The following is a 19,980-nucleotide window of genomic DNA, read 5'->3' on the forward strand; positions in this document are numbered from 1 at the left end:
GCGCCGGAGGCTGCTCCTTTCTCTGTACTATAGCAGCCTTTGGATCTCCCTCCCTCTCATTTTCCATGTTTCCTGACAGTCTCTCCTCCTCTCCCTCTGACGAAGTGAAGCTGCTCATCAAAGGAGGCAGCTCTCTGTACATTCCGGTCTCTCCCACCTTCTCTGCCAACCGATCCCTGACATCCACCCCCCCCAAAAAAAAACCCTCCCTGTCCTCAGGACAGTTGGCTACCTCTCCCTCACTGATCTCGCGAGGCGAGAGGGAGAATCCTAGAAAGATGTCGTCATCCTCTTCTGTGTCCTCAAAAACATCCTTCCAGCCCTCCCCCAACCCCGTTGTTTTGGGGCGATCCTCAGGGTGTTCTTCTGCAGTGAAGTTCTCGGTGACCCCCCTCCCCTGGTGCCCACTCATCACTCTTGGATAGTGCGAAATCTTCAAAATCCCCCTCGTCCTCCATTGGCCTGAAGATTTCCCTAAATAAACTTCCGGGGGGCCGGTTGGTTTGTCAGGGAATAGGGCGTGGAATTCCTCCACCAGAAACTCTTCTGTGATACAACTCTCTGGAACCCATGTGTTTTCTGAGCTAGGCGCCCCCTCCCAGGCCACTAGATACTCTAGTTGCTGCCCGCTCTACCGAGAGTCCAGTATCTCCGTCACCTCGTTGCATTTCTCCCTCTCCGTTAGGTTCGGTATTGAAGTCACCACCTGCCCCCTCCCCGGATGGCCGCCCCCCTCCCTATAGGGCAACAACAGTGACCAGTGCAAGACAGAATGGATCCTCATATTGTCCAGCAACCTCAACTTAAATGCCACAGGATTGACCTGTTGGAGGACCTCAAAGGGCCCCACACTCCTAGGCTTGAGCTTCTTGCACCCACCCCTCCAGGGCAGCCCCTGTGTGGACAACCATACCCTATCCCCCACCCGGATGACCTCCCCTGGTCTTTGATGCCTGTCTGCTTCCCTCTTGTACGCCTCCTTGGCCCTCTCCAGGTTCAACTGGAGCTGTTGGCAGATGGCCTCCATCTCTTCCGCAAACTGCTCTGCATCTGGCACACTCCACAGCACCTCCCCACGCCCCGGAAAGGCCCTGGGGTGACATCCGTAATTGGCAAGGAAAGGACTCATCCCTGTGGACACGTGTTCAGAGTTGCTGTACGCAAACTCTGCTAGTGCTAATTTCTCCACCCAATCGTTCTGTCTCTGACTGACATAACACCGCAAATACTGCTGCAAAATGGCATTTGTTCTCTCCGCTTGCCCGTTGGTTTCGGGGTGCCTTGCTGTCGCGAAGCTCACCTCTACCTGCAGCAAACCCATGAGCTTGCGCCAAAAGTGTGAGGTGAACTGCGCCCCCCCGGTCAGAAAACCCCATGCAGTCAAAACATGTGCTCTATGAACAACTTGGTGGTCTCCTCCGTGGTCACTGCATGGGAACATGCCACAAAGTGACACATCTTGGTCAGTAGATCCACCACCACCATGACTGTCGTCTTACCTCTGGATGTGGGCAGGTCCATTATGAAATCTATAGACACCACCTCCCATGGCTTCCCTGGTGTGGGCAAAGGTTCTAGTAACCCTGCTGGAACAGCCCTCTCCCCCTTAGCCCGTTGACATGTGACACAACCTTTCACATATTCCAACACGTCCTCCCTCAATTTGGGCCACCAAAAGTCCCTTGTAACCAACAGCATGGTCTTTTGTTGCCCATAATGCCCCGCAGTGGGGTTGTCGTGGAGCTGTTTGAGAATTTTGGCCCTTAGGGACTCCCCTGGCACATACAATGCCCCCGATAGAAAAACAGCCTGCCTTTCTCCTCAAAACTCTGAAGAATGTAATGGCGTCCGGCACACTTCCCTGTGCCAAATGTGAGCATTAAGCTTTCTTCCTGGCTCCAAGCAGAGTTTCGCAGCAGCGATTAGTGCCTTGTGTGGGTGATAAATCAAAGTCCGTACTCAGGCTTCCTGCTAATCTAAGAAGGCTTTATTATCGTACAGAAAAGCATCATAAATCAGCCCGGAGATCTAGTGGACATTCTCTCCAGCTCGACAGCTAAAAGCGAAAGTAACTCACACACAAAGAAAGATTCCCGTATGTGAACAAAACCACGCCTCAGAATGTAAGACATCACACAGAACTGTTTAACCCTGGAAGTTCTGATTCTCCTCACGGAAACCTCCCTCAGCTCCCACACACCCCTTGAGTTTGCTCAGCTTCCGCTGAGCAAAAGCATTGTCTCTGATCAGTTGCACCAGTTCAGTTTCCTCTGCCAACCGATCCCTGACACCCACCACATATGATAAAATGGACCATCTTTTTCTTTGCATTTCCAACAAGTGTTAGATCCCTTTTTATACATTTTTGCCACTTTCTCTGGCATAATATACCATCTATACATCATTTTCATATAATTCTCTTTCAATAAAATACAATCTGTAAATTTTAAATTCACCTTCCACATCTTTTCCCAATCTTCAAGTTGTATATTGTGACCTAAATCCTGAGCCCACTTTATTTGTGCTGACTTTACCATTTTGTCCAGCGTTTCCCCATATAACAGGAGATTATACATTTTTTTGGAGTAATTTCGTATCACTCTCAATTATCTCTTTTTGAAAGTTTGACACTGTGTAGCTGAAACCTTCCTTATTGTCTTCCTTAAACTGTCCGTTTAATTGTCTATGATGTAACCAACTTTGTAAAAAAAATCTTTAGTTCCTCATATTCTTTCAGCTTTAACCCTTTTCCTGCCTGCCCTGTGGAACGCCCTCCCAGCAGATGTCAAGGCAATAAACAACTATTTTACTTTTACAAAACACCTGAAGGCAGCCCTGTTTAGGGAAGTTTTTAATGTCTGACGCTGTATTGTTTTTGATATTTGGTTGGAAGCTGCCCAGAGTGTCTGGGGAGACCTAGTCAGATGGGTGGGGTATAAATTATTATTATTATTATTATTATTATTATTATTATTATTATTATTATTATTATTATTATTTCTCTGTACGGCGGCCAATTTCCTCTCTTATTAAGAGGTTTTAATGCTAATGCTTCCACTGGCGAAAGCCCCCATGGAGTTTGGGGTTCTAAAAAATCTCTCTGTTTATTCCACACTTTTATAAGCGTTTTTCTTATTATATGATTATGAAAACCTTTGTGTTTTTTATCTTTCCCATACCATAAATATGAATGCCAACCAAATCTATTATCATGCCCTTCCAAATCTAATATTTCATCTCTCTCTAATTTAAAAGATATTTCTTCAAGCAAGGAGTTTGCCATTAGGGAGCATTTGTGGAGTGTGGTGGTTAAGGGTTAAACCTCCTGAGTGTGCTGTATCTGGGGAGGAGCTTCTAATGGAAGCTACAGTTTCTTTGTCTGTGTGAAGTTAGTTTCACTTTTCGCCGAGAACGAGATAAATCGTGATGTGTCCAAGTTCAGGTGGAAAATTTGGGTTGTAAATAAATGCTGTTAGAGAACAAGAACAGTGTGTGGACTTTCCCTTCCTTCTTCTCACACGGAGGCAACCGCTGCTCAGCTCTGCTACTGCCTGAAGACGTCTTCCACAGAGGATTCGCGCAGAGAAAACGTACAGAGGTTTTGCACAGAGGAAATGTACTGGACAGGTAGATATTCCACAGGTTATGGCTGTACATCTGTTTGCTGGGTGTGAGAAGGGAACAAAGGGAACAGGCCAGTTCTGAAATCCTGCCTGAGGATGAGGCAGTCATGATTTCGCTGGTGAAAGCGGAGCTTGATGCAGAAAGCATCTTTGGAGCACCGGCCAGCAGAAAGTGTGAGTAAGCTTATAGCCCCGGGAAAGATGGCGCAGGCTCAAGAGGCTTTCAAAGTGCCCTTTGGGAAGCTAACTGGCCCCAATTGGACTGAGTGGTCCATCAGAATGAAGTACTGGCTGTTGGGAGAACAGCTCTGGTCTTGCATGCAACCCCCGCCACCTCAGGCTGCTGAGAGTGCTTCTGAGGCAGACGTGGCTGCAGCTCTGGAAACAGAGCAGAGTGTGCTGGGCATGCTGAGAGCAAGCGTGGACACTTGGCTTTTGCCGAACCTTCAGGGGACCAAGGAGGCCCGGGTCGCTTGGAAGGCACTGCAGAGGGTGTGTGAAGCCACAGTGGGAGCCAAAGACCTAGAAGGAGCTGTGAGCCTAGTGGGGGCTGAAAACAAAGTTCCTGGAAGGTGTTTCTATGCTTCAACACATCTGTGTGATGGACAGGGAGAGAGGCAGAGAGCTGAGAGGAAAGCAGTCACAGGCTGTTCCTCTGGAAGCTGTGCACCCAGGAGTGGGGGTGCAGGCAGCAGCTGTGAGAGCTCTGTAAAAGCCTTTGTCTCCAAAAGATGTTTTTGGTGTGGAAGTAATAGCCATCTCATCATAAACTGTCCTGTAGAGGCCCAGGAGTCCAGGGACGACCGGAAAGGAATGCAGGGAAAGCAGATAAGAGACGGTTCTCAGGCGCAGAGGCATGGGAAAGCCACCAAAGGCCCTGGCCGTGGTGAAAGCAAGGAGAAAACATCTCTGTTCCACCTGGCTACGTCCTTGGCAATGTTGCAGCAACCCAAACAAGCAGCCAGCCTCTCTTTTATCGTCGATACAGGAGCGACACACACTCTAGTGCCATCAAGTGGGCTTCTTCAGAACTGCAAGTCTGTGCAAAGTGGAAGATTTGTGTCGCTGGCAGATGGCAGCAAGAGACCTTTGACTCAGTCTGTGGCTTTATATTGTTCGTTCCCAGACCATGAGGTCCAGGCTTTTGTGGTTCCACAGATTGCCAACTGCCTTTTATCCGTGTCTCCTTTAGTAGCTGACGGTTTCTGTGTAAAGTTTGCAAATAACATGTGTTCTTTTTCCAGGGATGGGAGACAACTGTTCAGTGTTGAATGTAAGAATAGGCTGTTCGTGGTTGAGATGCCTATTGCTGGTGATGACCCCCCCCCCTGAGGTAACACAGGTGCAGTGCACAAACGTGCCACCACATGATGGCTGTTCCCATCTATGGCACAGAAGATTTGCTCACACAAATTGGTCCTATGTCAAGAAGGCCCCAGAGTGTGCAGAGGGGTGCAAGTTTAAGGGATTTGATAAGTTCTTAGATTGCAGGGCCTGTAAGCAATCCAAGGTAACAACATGCTCATATCCCAGATCGGGCAGAAAAACTAGCAAGCCCTTTGAGCTAGTTCATGCAGATTTGTGTGGACCCATGCCAGTGGCATCTCTGGGTGGGTCTAAACACGTTTTGCTGCTTTTGGAGTGAGCCATCCTCGCCCACAGGTCCAGCTGTAAGGTTCAAAAGATGCAGCAGGTCAGAAGGGGAGTTCTCTGACACTGGGGATGGTCTGACTGGCCCTAGTGGGTCAGAGGGGGTACCAGAGTTTACGCTGAGGAGATCAGCGAGAACTACGAAGGGGAAGCCACCTGACAGGTTTGAAGCCACAAGTGTGTGGGTTGGTGTGGCTAGGTGTGAACCTGAAACCTTTGAGGATGTTCAGAAGCTGCCTCAGGAAGAAGCCAGCAAATGGCATGAGGTGATGCAGAAGGAGATGAGCTCAATGGAGTCTCTAGGTGTGTTCTCCCTCACAACGTTGCCAGCTGGCAAACAAGCTGTGAGTAGTAGGTGGGTTTATCGCCCTAAACCCACAGAAGCTAGAGAACCACAGTACAAGGCTAAGTTAGTTGCCAGAGGGTTCACGCAGCAGAAGGGAGTGCATTTCACAGAAGTGTATGCTCCGACTTCCAGAAGTGAAAATCTGTGCATGCTCTTAGCTGTTGCTGCACAAAGAGGTTGGAAGGTAAACCACTTTGATGTGGATGTCGCCTACTTGAACTCAGACCTCCAGGAGGAGTTGTACATGCTTCCTCCTCCAGGGTTTGAGGCCAAGGGGCGAGGCATTGTGTGGAGATTGCATAAATCTATTTATGGTTTACGTCAATCTGCCAGAAACTGGAACAGGTGTCTGAATGAAGTCTTAGAGCAGTTAGGTTTCAGGAGAAGTGTTGCTGATAGCTGTCTGTACCTTAAAGGGTCAGGAGAGACACAGGAAGCGAGCCTGGTCTTTGTTGGCGATATTCTTTATATGGCCCAGACAGGTAAACATGTGGAGAAGTTTGCTAAGGAGCTTGGTAGACAGTTCAAGCTCAAACACCTGGGAGCTGTTCGATCTTACCTTAGCGTAGAGGTAGCTCGAACTGAAGATGGAAGCTTTTTGCTCAGCCAGAAGGGTAAGATTGAGCAACTGCTTCAGAAGTTCAGAATGACTGAGTGTGCAGGAGTTAGGACACCCATGGAGACGAGCTACGTGAAAGATAGTCAGCAAGTAGAACGCGCTGTGTCCGGCCTAGTGGTGAAGTTTGGGAACTCCTTGGTTGGGTGGATGTCCCAGAAGCAAAGTCTCATAGCGCTCTCATCTACTGAAGCTGAGTTCAGTGAGCTTTCTGAGGTTTGCAGAGAGTTGGAGTTCTATGTGTGTTTGGTTCAAGAGATCTGCTGGGAGAGCTGTTTGCCTGTCGTTGTTTTAGAAGACAATCAGCGCTGCCTGAAGTTGGCAGAATCTGGGCAGTTTAAGGCCAGGACCAAACACCTAGACATCCGTTTTCAGAATGTGTGTCAGAGCGTTTGAGAGGGATTAGGTGCGCTGAAGTACTGTCCCTTGGCCAAGAACCTCACTGATGGTTTTACGAAACCATTAACCTTCCAGCGTCATGGAGAGCTCTGTGAAGGTCTGTGTTTGGGGTAAGTGGTGATGCCTATTCCCCCAGATGCAGGACAAGAGGGGGTGTGGAGTGTGGTGGTTAAGGGTTAAACCTCCTGAGTGTCCTGTATCTGGGGAGGAACTTCTAATGGAAGCTGCCGTTTCTTTGTCTGTGTGAAGTTAGTTTCACTTTTCACCAAGAGCGAGAGAGATCGAGATGTGTTCAAGTTCGGGTGGAAAATTTGGGTTGTAAATAAACGCTGTTAGAGAACAAGAACAGTGTGTGGACTTTCCTTTCCTTCTTCTCACACGGCGGCAACTGCTGCTCAGCTCTGCTACTGCCTGAAGACGTCTTCCACAGAGGATTCGCGCAGAGGAAACGTACTGGACAGGCAGATATTCCACAGCATTAAAACATGCATTCCCTACGAAATGGTGATTTGTTATTATGCAGATCAGTCTAAGTTAAGACTGTGATTGATTCCATACAAAGCAGCTTCCTAGACACTGTAAACATACAGCGGTCATAATGAGTAATTTTATAATGTATTATGTAGCACATGCTGCCCAATTGCTCCTCATTCTGTTCTGTTTTGGAGCAAGCAGGAGAAGCAAAGCACAAGGCCTTGGCACCACATCATGTCTGAACCAGGGACTGTGGCCTTATCATAATAAGCAACAATTGCCAGCCAATCTTAAATCACTGCTTATGGTTGGCCTGCCGACTGTGGCTTGTTAGGGAGCAACAAACCATGACCAGATGTAATGGGGAAAACAAAGCTTCCTGTGCCAGGATCAAAGTGGGAGAAATGAAGCAATGGTCACAAGCATCTTGCAACCGTAAGTCAGAAAGTCAATGATGATGTGTGAATACATAGATTACAACATAATCTATGCACACCCTTGCACTCACCATGATTAAGGGAGTTCGGCAATGTCTTCTAGTGCAAGCAAAAATAGACCCACTGGGTTTGGGTCACCGCTTTCAAAACTGGTTCCTACTGGAATCCTGATGGGAGTTTTGTTTAAGATACAAAGTGTGTTTTGTTTATGCAGAAAAGTGAACTAGATTAACTAAGCAAGGGAATTCAGAGTAGAGTAACTAAACAGGTAACGTTGAATACCAAGAGCTGTTGTGTTTTTCTTAAATCTGTTCAGACAAAAAGTGTTCAGTACCAGATACACCTGCCCTGTGGTGCTGAAGATTTCTGTGTGAATTACAGAACATTAACTCGTTACTTGACTAGGAGCTAGGAGCAAGTAAAAAGGGAGGGGGCACCTCACAAACATTAATTATATATACATCACCAAATGAAAACCTCAAATAAACACTGACAGCCCTTTAAGAACTTGTTTCTTATTAAATGCAGGTAAATTGTGTTCAGATGTCTGTGACCCTGTCCTTGAGAAATGGCAGAGGTCACAAAACCTAGCAGAGAATTCTGCCAATTTTTCCATCTGTTATTCGCATAGCCTATGGCTTTATTTATTTATTTTTTAAATGATATTTATTAGAAGTTTCAAAAGTTACAGAAAAAAGAAGAAAAGAAAACAACAAAAAAATTAACAAAACATACATAACAATACATAAAAAAGGGGGAAAAACATAAAAACCAATACAACAATAACAATAAAAAAGCACACATCCAATTTTCCATATCTTTATCTTTCATTTACTTGTTTCATCGACCTCCTCACACCTCCCTTTTTGTATTCTAGTTTAGTTATTTGTTTCAGCAAATTCTTTCCATCTTTCTCAATTTTTATTGGTTAATTTGTCTTAACAGTCTAACCTATTAATTAGCTCAGCAAATCCTTTCCATCTTTCACTATATTCTGTCGTTCAATTTACCTTAATTTATTTTAACCTTATCTTACCATAAAATACCTTAAAGCTTAAAACTTAATACTTATTTATACATAACTCCTTATATCATTTCTACTAAAGCCAAATAGTTTCATTCCAACATTTTCCCTAATACTCATTAATTTTACACTAATTCCCAAAATAAATTTTTAAAAATTTTCTTCCAATCTTCATCCAACGTCTCTTCTTCCTGATCTCGGCTTATGTCAGTCCTTACTGTCCATTCCATCTAGTCCATCAACCTGGTAATCTTATGTCCGAGGCTCTTAAGCCTTTTCCATGTCCCTTCTGCAGATCTTCTTCTTGTTTATACCTGCACTTTACCTTGTCTTTTGTTGATCTCTTTCTTAATTTCTTTCCTTTCTCATTGAGGAGTAGGTCTCGGGGAGACTCCAACTCAAAAATATCTCCGTCTCTCCTCAGCAGATCAGCCCATTCCCCACAGTCCCATTCCCCACAGTCAGCAGTGTAGTCCAGAGAGTATTTAAAAGCATGTTTCAAAGTCCCTCCAAAAGTAAGGGCCCCCACAACTCCAGACCCCCCCTGGCCCACTCCAAATTCAGTCTTCAAGAACAGCGGCTTATGCTCCTGCAGGGCCTCGGGTCTCTCCATTTGTGTTACTTGAGTTTCATCAGCAACCTCCTCCATTATCTTCTGCATTTGCACTTGCTCTGTCAAAACAGGTTCCTGGGTTGGTTCCTGAATGGTTTCTGTATAAATATTCGCTGTTTGTCCAAAATTTTTGACTGCAACAGTCATCAAATCCATCTTCTCATGCATCTGCTCCAACAAAGCGCTTGTCTTGCAAAAAGCAAGCACCAAAACTTCTTCCAAACACATTTTTATTCAAGGTCAGAGTCTGGTCCCACGATCCTAATCTCCACAACTGTGAAATCCCCAGATCGACTCCAGCAACAATTTAACAAGCTCCCTCTAGAGGAGACAATTTCTATTTGTATCCATCTTTTGAAAGCAGGTCCAACAAAAGAAAATTACTTTCATTTTTCAATTTTTTTGTTTCTTTTAAATGCAAAAGGCAACATTGGAACCAATTTGTTTCTCTTCTTTAACTATTTGTCAAAAGACGTTCCATTCACAGTCAATGAACTTCCCCAAAAATCTCTGTCTCTGACACCCCGTTCCCAGGTTTGAGACAGTGGAAATTTATCTTTCTTTACTCTCTCTCCTGCAGGCTTGAACAATCAAAATTCCCCCTCTTTACTCCTGCTTCCAAGAGGGGTTTTGGTGGTTAAAACTGGAGGAATTTTAGGCCTTTATATACGACTTTCCAGACTTTAGCTTGCACAATTTTTGCTTCAGTCTATTTACAAAAGCGGAAGGCGGACTTCCTGTTTAGAACCTTCCCGCTTCAGTGCCAAATTAAAATGTTTCTTAATCCAATTTTCCGTTCTACTCACGGGTACTTGTTTAGAGTCCAATTGTCCACAGGAAAAGGTCAGCGCTCTCCGGCAACGGCTGTGCGGCTTCACTCCGTAAAAATAGCGGTCGATTCAAAACACCGCGCTGCTCACCCCACGTCGCTTCGGATCCCCGAAAAAGGGGTTTCCCTGCGAGTAGGGGAGGCGCTCCTGGTGTCAGCCGAATCCCACGTTCCCAGGCTTCCTCCGCCTGGGATTTTTGAAGGGTCTCCGCCTTCGCCGCAGCGGCAAGACCCGATTTTTGCGGAGCGGGTTCCTCTCGGTCAGAGGAACTCCGCCATTGCCGATGGCGCTAACCCGGAAGTCCGCCTATGGCTTTATTTATGTACCGCAAAAGTAATAGTGTCCTGTGGGGGAGGTGTCCAGTCTCAAGTCAAACAATAGCATGTAATAACCCATCTGAATATGGCAATTGTAAGTTCTGACTCAATTGCTAAATATTCTCCTATCCTTGTCATGGTATCACATGGCAATTGCTGCCTACCATCAAGAACAGTCCATTATGCAGATGTAATTTTTGTTACTGCATTTTGCTAACTTGGGTGCCGTTTTTCATCTGCCACTAGACAACCCACCCCCATCCCCATAAAAAACCTATCAATGCAAGGATTCAGGAAACTGTGTAAGGGCCGAGGCACCCTAACACATAGTTTTGATAGAACTTTTATGCAAAGACTAGATTGGTGAAGTGTTAGGTTCCATACAGCATCGTCCAACAGTAGTGATTGCTGTACCCCTCCAGTCTGGTGCACATTAAGGATTCTGCACAGGAATTCAGATTTTCCCATCATGACTCAAATAAGTGACCTCAAAAATACATTGTGCAACTTTCTCCAATGGGTAAAATGCCTTAATGGTAACTGATACAAGAGGCAAAGCAGAGGTGGAGTTAGGGCAGTGAAGCTGTTCCCCTGCACAGGATGTGGGGGCCAAAAGGGAGCCTTCCTGCCTCCTTCCCCAAGCCTAGTTAGCGCTTTCCCAACTTTGGGAATGAGATGAGAGGGCTCTAGGACCCACCAGAGCCTTGTGCATCCTTCCCAAAGCCTGACACCACTTGCAATTGCAAAAAGAAGCTGCAGGTTGTATTATCATAGATGACTATGAATTGCCTAGTCTTGAATAAGTGAGTTCACTAGACATCAGTCTTTTCTCAAAGCAGCAACAGAACTAGAACAGAAATGAGATATCTGCACAAAGCAATGTGGCAACAGCAGACATATCCTCCAAGCTGTTCTTCAAACTTCTACAGACCTCAAAAAATGTGAGCTGCAAAAACCTTAAAGCAAAATGAAGCTGAAACAGTACAACTGGACTATAAGGAGGCCAACTGGGAAAAAGTGAAATTGCTAACTGTCATATTTAAGTCATATATACTTTGTGTTTTCTTTGGAGTACACTCATGCTTATGAAGGCCACATTAGACTGTGTTCAGGAACACCCATGTCTTCACATATAAAGTGGATGATACTTCTTTGGAGTGAGTTTCCTCCTTCAAATTGGGCAAAAGTTAGCATGCCTAAGAAAATTGCTGAGGCACTGACTACAGAAGATGTAGCCACATGTTGTTGACACTATAAGCCGTCCGCTTTGCACAATCTCTGCAAAGCTGTCTATGCAAGTTCGGCAACTCAAAGTGCCTGAGGATCTTGCAAATTCCCTCCTTCCCACTTCTCTGGGGAGCTTTCTAGTGGCAAGAGCACCACTCTGTGTGTGTCTGCTATCACCATCACCACTAAATATGAGGCTGTCAGACAATGGTTGACATCTGAACTCTCTATTGGGCTGCTGCCCACTCTCTCCAATAAGCACAACAGAATCGTCTTGCGTAAGATCAACAACTATAGATTCTGAAGTTTCACAAGTGAGGTCAACTACTTCCACATCAATACTTCTATCATTAAGGCTGCGTGGTTCTACTTGTGCAGCTGCAGCAGCTATTTTCCTTTGATTACAGGCTTGCACAGAGCGAGTCTTGCATCCACAATACTTTCTCTGAATCTTCTGTTGCTCAGTTCCTTTGCTTTCACCGAAAGGAGTAGATTGTTCCATAAAACTCAGCCCTGAATCAGGAGGGGAGCCAGCAAGGGCAGTTTGTAATAAAGGTAAGGCCAGGGAGGAAGTAGATGGCAGGGAAGAGGAAGAGGAGGAGGAGGAGGGGATACAGGGTTCAGAAGCAGTTCCCACTATCATCTTGTCCAGAGTATTATGAGGTCTTGCTTAGGTGTTGCGACGGCCCCTCTTGCTTTTGCTGTGCTTGGTTGCATTACATTCTGTACTTGTTGAACTCATGATGCACAGGGATGGGAGAGGCACAAGCTGCAGAGTACTTGCTTTCCCCCTTATCTCCGTGTGCTGCTCACTGCTTAGTCGCCAAGCAATTCTGTAATGTGATAATGATGATCATGAATGCTCTCTCTAAAGCAACTTTATGCAACTGGTGACGCTTTGGAGCACTGTGACTTTTTTAGAGTTGTCTCTTTTATACCAGGTACTCCGAAGCTGGGAGCAAGTTCAACATCTCGAGGAGTGATACGGAGGGGGGGGCATGCCTTCCTTCACCCTTCCACCGGTCACCAGAGGGTCTGAGGCGATGACCTCAAGGGCACCCAGCCCCACGTGGACCCCTCAGCCCCCACACCGTTACACAAGCACCACACTCTACCCCAAGCCCCATAAATAAAGTGCCTTTTCCCTTTCCTACACCGATCCGCTATTACGGGCAAAATAAGCCCAAATTCTTATGCCTCTTTCCCGATCTATCTTTACTGTGGGTTGACCGTACGAAGCTGTATTCCCTATTCCTTTCAATGGCTGTGTTCTACCCAATCAGAAGCATGCATTCGCTTGGCAGAGCTAGCTCAGCGAGCTCCTGCACGCCTCATTTAACCTCTTGGCAAGCTGCTGACGGCTCCCCGCTGGGAGTACAATGGAACCGAAACTTGTGAACTCATAAAAGTGTCAAATCTTGCTACAATGTATCTATTTTGTTTCCGACTTCAATTACCAATATAAACTGGACTAAAAAGGACTAAAATCTTTAGAAATTTGTATAAAATCAACCACAACTCCGATTTCCTTGCTTTTGGTGCCGATCGGCTCAGTCTCTTCAGGACTCCATGACACCTCCCCTGCCTCCATGATCCCTCAAGCGAGGTGTCACGTACTCAGGAAGACCCTAATCCGGTCAAATCGCTCTGCCAAGCCTTTCCTCCGGGCAATGCCAGGTGGCAGACCATACATACATGGACCATTGTCTTCTCATCACCGGTACTCAGGAAGTGCTTATCTGCGCATATCTCCAGCTCTGCATATTCCCCCTCCCTCTTCTATATGTTAATCCGGTGTAACCCAACCTCTCTTTAATGTATTCATGATGTGATCCGTGTAACCCAACCTCTCTTTAATGTATTCATGATGTAACTATGATGTATTTTGCACTGTATTCTGGGACATGGAGGGAAGTTTTAAAAGTTCATGTCACCCCTTTCCCGCTGTTCAATCTTGCCTTGAACCTGTTGCGCAATAAACTTGGATCTTCTGCAGCTTGCTCCTGTCTCCGGCTGAGCTCATTTTCCTCCGCAGGGACCCGCGGACTTAGTCCGACGAGCTGGGTGGCAGAGTAGCTCCACACCCAGATTTTACCGTAACAAGGAGTTAGGGCAGGCTTCCTCAACCTCGGCCCTCCAGATGTTTTTGGCCTACAACTCCCATGATCCCTAGCTAGCAGGACCAGTGGTCAGGGATGATGGGAATTGTAGTCTCAAAACATCTGAAGGGCCGAGTTTGAGGAAGCCTGAGTTATGGTGTCTTTCGTGTTACTCTACAGAACTGCATTAAAGTGGGAAGAAACATGATTAGGCTAAGAAGCAGGCACACAAATATTAATTTTCTATCTTTCAGCCAAGAGATTAGCTAAAACAATTAGGATTATTACGAGGTGGAGTATCTTTCCCTACCTTGACAGTCCTCTTTATACAAGAGTCTGATAAGGAGAAGGGAAGAATTCATGGAAGACTGATGAATGCCTCTGATTCAAGAAGAACCAGGGCACATAGCCAAGCTGAGGATGATGGGAAATATTAAATGAAATTCATTTGAGTTGCCTCTACTAGAGCGCACCTCCTATGGCTGCTCTTGCAAGAGGTATTTTTCAGGTATGACACATTCAATGTGTACACCCAACAGGGTGGATAAAAATCAATGATTTTTAAAAAAAATAATAATATTTAAAATCTGTTGTTTTTAAAATTTAAATTGATTTTTTAAAAAATTTAAATTTGATTTTTTTTTTAAGTAAAATGCTTTTGGAGGAAAGATCATTTCTATTTAAGTTACATTATAGTCCAAAGGCTATTCATCAGGAAAGAAGTATTTGTTTTAAGTTTTTCATGTGTGCTAAAACTCATTCTAAGGATTTGGGGGGGGGGGGACAAAAAAACAACACTTTTAACCACATCAGTTAACAAACATGGATACATATGCTATAATTTTATTGTTTAGTTAAATACACTGTTTAAATTGTTATTAAGAAAATGATAATTTTTCTCCTTCAGCTGTCCACGGAGGCGCAGGTCCATTCTGTGTCCAGGGCAGCTGTTTACCTGCTCCATCTGGTACGCAGGATGAGACCCTATCTGCCCGCAGACTGTCTCGCCAGTGCATGCTCTAGTTATCTCCCACTTGGACTACTGCAATGCGCTCTACGTGGGGCTACCTTTGAAAGTGACTCGGAAACTGCAATTAATCCAGAATGCAGCAGCTAGACTGGTGACTGGGAGCGGCAACCGAGAACACATAACACCAGTCTTGAAAGACCTACATTGGCTCCCAGTACGTTTCTGAGCACAATTCAAAGTGTTGGTGCTGACCTTGAAAGCCCTAAACGGTCTCGGTCCAGTATACCTGTAGGAGTGTCTCCACCCCCATCGTTCTGCCCAGACACCTGGGTCCATCTCCAAGGGCCTTCTGGTGGTTCCCTCACTGCGAGAAGCCAAGTTACAGGGAACCAGGCAGAGGGCATTCTCGGTAGTGGCACCCGCCCTGTGGAACGCCCTCCCACCAAATGTCAAAGAGAACAACAATTACAAGACTTTTAGAAGACATCTGAAGGCAGCCCTGTTTAGGGAAGCTTTTAATGTTTGATGGATTACTGTATTTTCATATTTTATTGGAAGCCTCCCAGAGTGGCTGGGGTAGCCCAACCAGATGGGCGGGGTATAAACAATAAAAAATATTATTATTTCTTAGATTATCTTAGATTTTAGATTATCTTAGATCTTATTGCTCAGATAAATCCTGGAGCCCGGCGCGCTCCCTCTATGCAGCTCTGCTGCCAGACCTCGGCATTCTCCAAGCTCCGCATTCCAATGCTCTGAGCAAAAGCAGAGTTCAGCAGCGGTAAGAGAAAGCTGTAAGCTCCAGTGCTTACTTCAGTGTGCTTAAATAAAGTCCACTCAGGATCTTAGCAGCTAAAAGCAGTTTATTTACAGCAGAAAACTATCCATTATCTATCACAGCGGACATTGTGAAAAACACGTCCACTCTCTTCAAAAGCGAAAGTAGAGAGAGAGAAAAGGTTGAGACTCTCGGATATGACGCAGAATCTCCCCCCTCCCCACAGTAGGCAGGGCGTACACTCTGAGCTGTTTAACCCTGTAAGCTCAGGTTCTCCTCACACCCCCTCTCTCCCTGCACTACTGTGGGGAAAGTAAGTACAGAACTTACCCCAACTCCAAACCATCACAAAACTCCCCATGACTCTGGAAGCTTAAAGGTTTGGTAAATCCATCGGCCAAATTATCATGACTAGCACAATACTTCAGCCGTATCACACCTGACTGAACACTCTGACACACATTTTGGAAACGTATGTCCAGATGCTTGGTTCTGGCCTTAAATTGCGCAGATTCAGCCAATTTCAAACAGGGTTGATTGTCTTCCCAAACCGTGACGGGTAAGCTACAATCCCCAAACACCAAACATCTATAGAACTCCAGTTCCCGGCACAAATCTGACAGTGCACTGAATTCAGCCTCAGTAGAAGACAGCGCAATGAGACTTTGCTTCCGGGACTTCCACCCAACCAGTGACTTCCCAAACTTTATCACCAACCCAGACACAGAATTGCGGTCCTGCGAATTCGCCCAGTCACTGTCCGCTTGGCATGTGAGCTTCACCTCACCTTCAGCTGGCAGCTTAAGACAGAAGTCTTTTGTATCCTGCAGGTAGCACAGTACCCGCTTGATACCGTGCCAAGCACTCACACTAGGCTTTGACGCTTCCCTACTTAGCAGATTGGTAGCAAAGGCAATGTCTGGTTTGCTCCATTGGGACAGATACAACAGACTACCCAGAGCTGACTGAAAGAGCTCAGCATTCTCGAACTCAGCACTTTCTGCTTGCTGGCAATCTTTCACGTAGCTCGTTTCCATGGGTGTCCGAACTCCTGCACAATCGGACATTCTGAACTTCTCAAGCAACTGCTCAATCTTGCCTTTCTGACTGAGCAAGAAGCTACCATCCTCAGTTCTAGCTATCTGGACACCCAGGTAGGTCTTTACTGCACCCAGGTTCTTGAGCTGAAAACGCTTACCAAGCTCTTTGGCAAACTTCTGTACCTGTTTGTCTACCTTTCCTATATGGTTTATGTCATCAACGTAAAATAACACCATTTCCTGTGAGTCTCCTGATCCTTTAAGGAACAGGCAACTGTCAGCAAGACTGTTCCTGAAACCTAGCTTCTCCAAAGCTTCATTCAGGCACAAGTTCCAATTCCTGGCCGATTGCTTCAGGCTGTAAATTGACTTGTGAAGTTTCCACACAGTACCTTGCTCATTGCCCTCAAACCTTGGAGGAGGAAGCATGTACAGATCCTCCTGGAGGTCTGAGTTCAAGTAGGCTACATCCACATCAAAGTGATGCACCAGCAAACCTCTTTGTGCAGCAACGGCCAAGAGCAACCGTAGAGATTCACTCCTACAGGTGGGAGCAAAAACTTCCGTATAATGCAATCCCCTGCGCTGCGTGAATCCTCTCGCTACTAATCTGGCCTTATACTGCAGTTCTCCTGTCGCTGTGGGTTTAAGACGGCAAACCCAGTAGCTACTCACGGCTTGTTTGCCCACCGGCAACTTCGTGAGGGAAAACACACCTAGCGACGCCATTGAGTTCATCTCCTTCTGCATCGCCTCATGCCATTTCCTGGCTTCTTCCTGAGGCAGTTTCTGAACATCCTCAAAACTCTCAGGTTCACACTGTGCCATTTCAACCCACACGCTAGTGACTGCAAACCTTTCAGGAGGTTTCCCCTTTGTTGTCCGAGCTGATCGGCGCAACACTACTTCAGGAACCCCCTCTGACTCACTAGGGCCCGCCAGAACGTCCTTGGCATCAGAGAGTTCCCCCTCTGACTTACTGCGCCTTCTGGACTTCTCAGCCAAACCTGTGGGAGAAGATGGAGCACTGCGTTGCTCCAGCTTCACAGCCTTGGGAGAAGTTCTCCCCTCTGCCTGCACTGGGTCTGGACTCTGGGCCTCAGTAGCAGGTTCAACCTCTTCCTCTTCTTCATCAGCAGAGTCAAGCAGACTCTCTGACAGGATGTCAGGGTTCCCATGAACCCGTGTCCAGCCACTCTGCTCACAGAATTCAGCACTGTTGCTGAGCAGAATCCTGGACTGATTCCCTGACGGATAAGCAAACCTCCACCCCTTAGTCCCTGGCTCATACCCACAGAAAATCATCTTTTGGGACCTAGGGCCACCTTTCTTGCGTTTGGCCTTTGGTATGAAGACCCAAGCCTCACAGCCAAAAACACGGAAGTAATGCACTTTTGGCTTCTTTCCGTGCAGCAGAAAGTAGGGTGTGTCTCCTACCACTGAATTGAACGACCTGTTCAGAATAAAGTTGGCTGTTCGCCAAGACTCCCCCCAAAAGCGCTGTGGGAGCCCGGCATCAAACAACAGCGCTGCGGACATCTCCCCTAGCGTCCTGTTCCGCCTTTCCGTAATCCCGTTCTGTTGGGGACTGTGTGGAGAAGTTAACCGGTGTTGAATCCCCTTCTTGCGGAAGAAACTTTGCAGTGCAGACCTGGTGAACTCCCCACCACGATCGCTCTGAAAGTTTTGCACCCATGTGGAAAACTGCAGTTCCACAGCCGCAATCCAGTCTTTGATTAGCAGCGCAGCTTCACTTTTGTGTTGGAGCGTGAAGAGCCAGGAGTTGCGCGTGTGGTCATCAATCAGAACCAGCGCATATTTGGCTCCGCCCATACTGGTCACAGACATCGGACCACACAAATCTGCATGAATTAACTGAAAAGCCCTAGTGGTCACCCTCTCAGACCTTGGGTATGTGCACGTTTTCACCTTTGCGGATTTGCACGCTCTGCAATCTAGAAACTTAGCACATGATTTCATTTTGCACCCTTCAGTGCATTCTGGGATCTTCTTCACTGACCCCCACGACACGTGAGCCATGCGGCTGTGCCAGAGGTGGGCACACGCATCATGGACTGGAACGTTGGCACACTGTGCTTGAGCCACCTCCATGTCATCTGGACCTGCAAAAGAAGCATCTATCACAAACAGCCTGTCTTTACATTCAACACTGACTAGGTGCTGTCCATTCTTAGAAATATGACACATATCGTCCTCAAAACACACTCTGTACTTCTCAGCAAGGAGGGCGCTGACAGACAGCAAAGCGCAGGACAGTCCTGGAACAACAAAGGCCTGGATTGAATCCTGTAAGAAAGAACAAAACAGTGAGCCAGTCTGCGTGAGAGCATGTTTAGTCCCATCTGCTAAACAGACAGTCCTTCCAGAAGTTACAGAGGTGCAGTTCTCCAGGAATCCACTAGATGGCACGAGATGATGGGAGGCCCCACTGTCTATTACAAAAGTCAGCACAGCGTCCTGTTGACAACTCTTGACTGCTGCCATAGAGGCTGCTAAATGTTTATGTTCAGTGTCTCTGCCAGCTGCCTTCGGCTTGCCTTTCCCACGCTTCGAAGAAGAGCCCTTTATCTGGTTGCTAAGGGAGACGGCCTTCGGCTGTTCCTGTGCCTCCACTGGACATTCTCTCACAAGATGGGAGGGGGAGCCACAGCGATAACAGCGGCGACGTGTAGCAACAGCTCTCACAGCGTCCTCTTCAGCCATTCTTTTGTTCCCTGCACCCCCACCTTTGGGTGCACAGCCTGGGCCTGCACGCTCCCCAGCACTCTGGTTGTGGGCCTCTACATCACACGGCCTCTCAGAGACAAAGCAGCTACTCCCAGCTGTAACTGCAGGAACATGGCCAGCAGCCCCCACGGGGCCTTCGGCTTCCCCCCTGCTCTCGGCTTTCTCCCGGCCCTTGGCTCCTGCTGAGCTTTCACACAGACTCCTCAGCACCTGCCAGGCGGCCTGAGCCGACTCAATGCCCTCCAGGTGGGGCAACAGTGAAGCGTCTACGCTTGCTTTCAGCATGCAGAGCTCTCTTTGCTTTCTCTGCTCTCTATCTTCCAGCAGAGCAGCCTCCAGGTCTGCTGCGCCATCTTCAGCAGCAACTTGCATGGGTGGAGCCGGCTCTTTCTGGACTGGACTCCAGAGCCCTGTGGCCACAAACCACCCCTTCACTCTTCTAGACCAGGTTTCCCAGGTCTGGCTTGTGAGCTTTTCAAACGGGACATCATAAAAGTCCTGGAGCTCAGCCATCTCCTCCCCCGGTGCTCCCATTGGGGCTTTGAAGTACTCACGCGTACCAGCCAGCTCCGAGGAGAGGCCTCCAGCGACTCTTTGCAGCACACAGCTTACAGCACACAGCTTGCAGCACACAGCTTGCAGCTAGACTCCCTGCTTTTCTCCCAGGCAGAGCCTCAAAGCAGGTCTTTTCTTCCGGCAGCCAAAACAGCAGCTTTTCAGCTTTTCCAGCCTTTTTAAGCACACAGCACTTCAAAGCAGGCTTCCTCTAATTGCGTATTTCTGTCACCC

The 19,980-nt window shown here is 46.9% G+C and overlaps 1 protein-coding gene and 1 long non-coding RNA gene across 3 annotated transcripts in view; one reads left to right on the forward strand and one right to left on the reverse strand.

Moving 5' to 3' along the window:
• The window catches only part of LOC310753875, a 414,572-nt gene that overhangs the window by 89,229 nt on the left and 305,363 nt on the right, over window positions 1-19,980 (forward strand). The gene's annotated exons all lie outside the window — the stretch shown is intronic.
• LOC310753780 (E3 ubiquitin-protein ligase RNF4-like) lies at window positions 11,501-12,199 on the reverse strand (the record flags this gene model as incomplete). Its single annotated transcript, XM_083595119.1, has 1 exon — window positions 11,501-12,199. One exon carries the CDS (start codon window positions 12,197-12,199, stop codon window positions 11,501-11,503), a length of 699 nt encoding a protein of 232 aa, XP_083451245.1.

The sequence above is a fragment of the Podarcis filfolensis genome (genome assembly GCF_964270895.1).
Source record: "Podarcis filfolensis genome assembly, chromosome: W".
NCBI classification, from domain to species: domain Eukaryota; kingdom Metazoa; phylum Chordata; class Lepidosauria; order Squamata; family Lacertidae; genus Podarcis; species Podarcis filfolensis.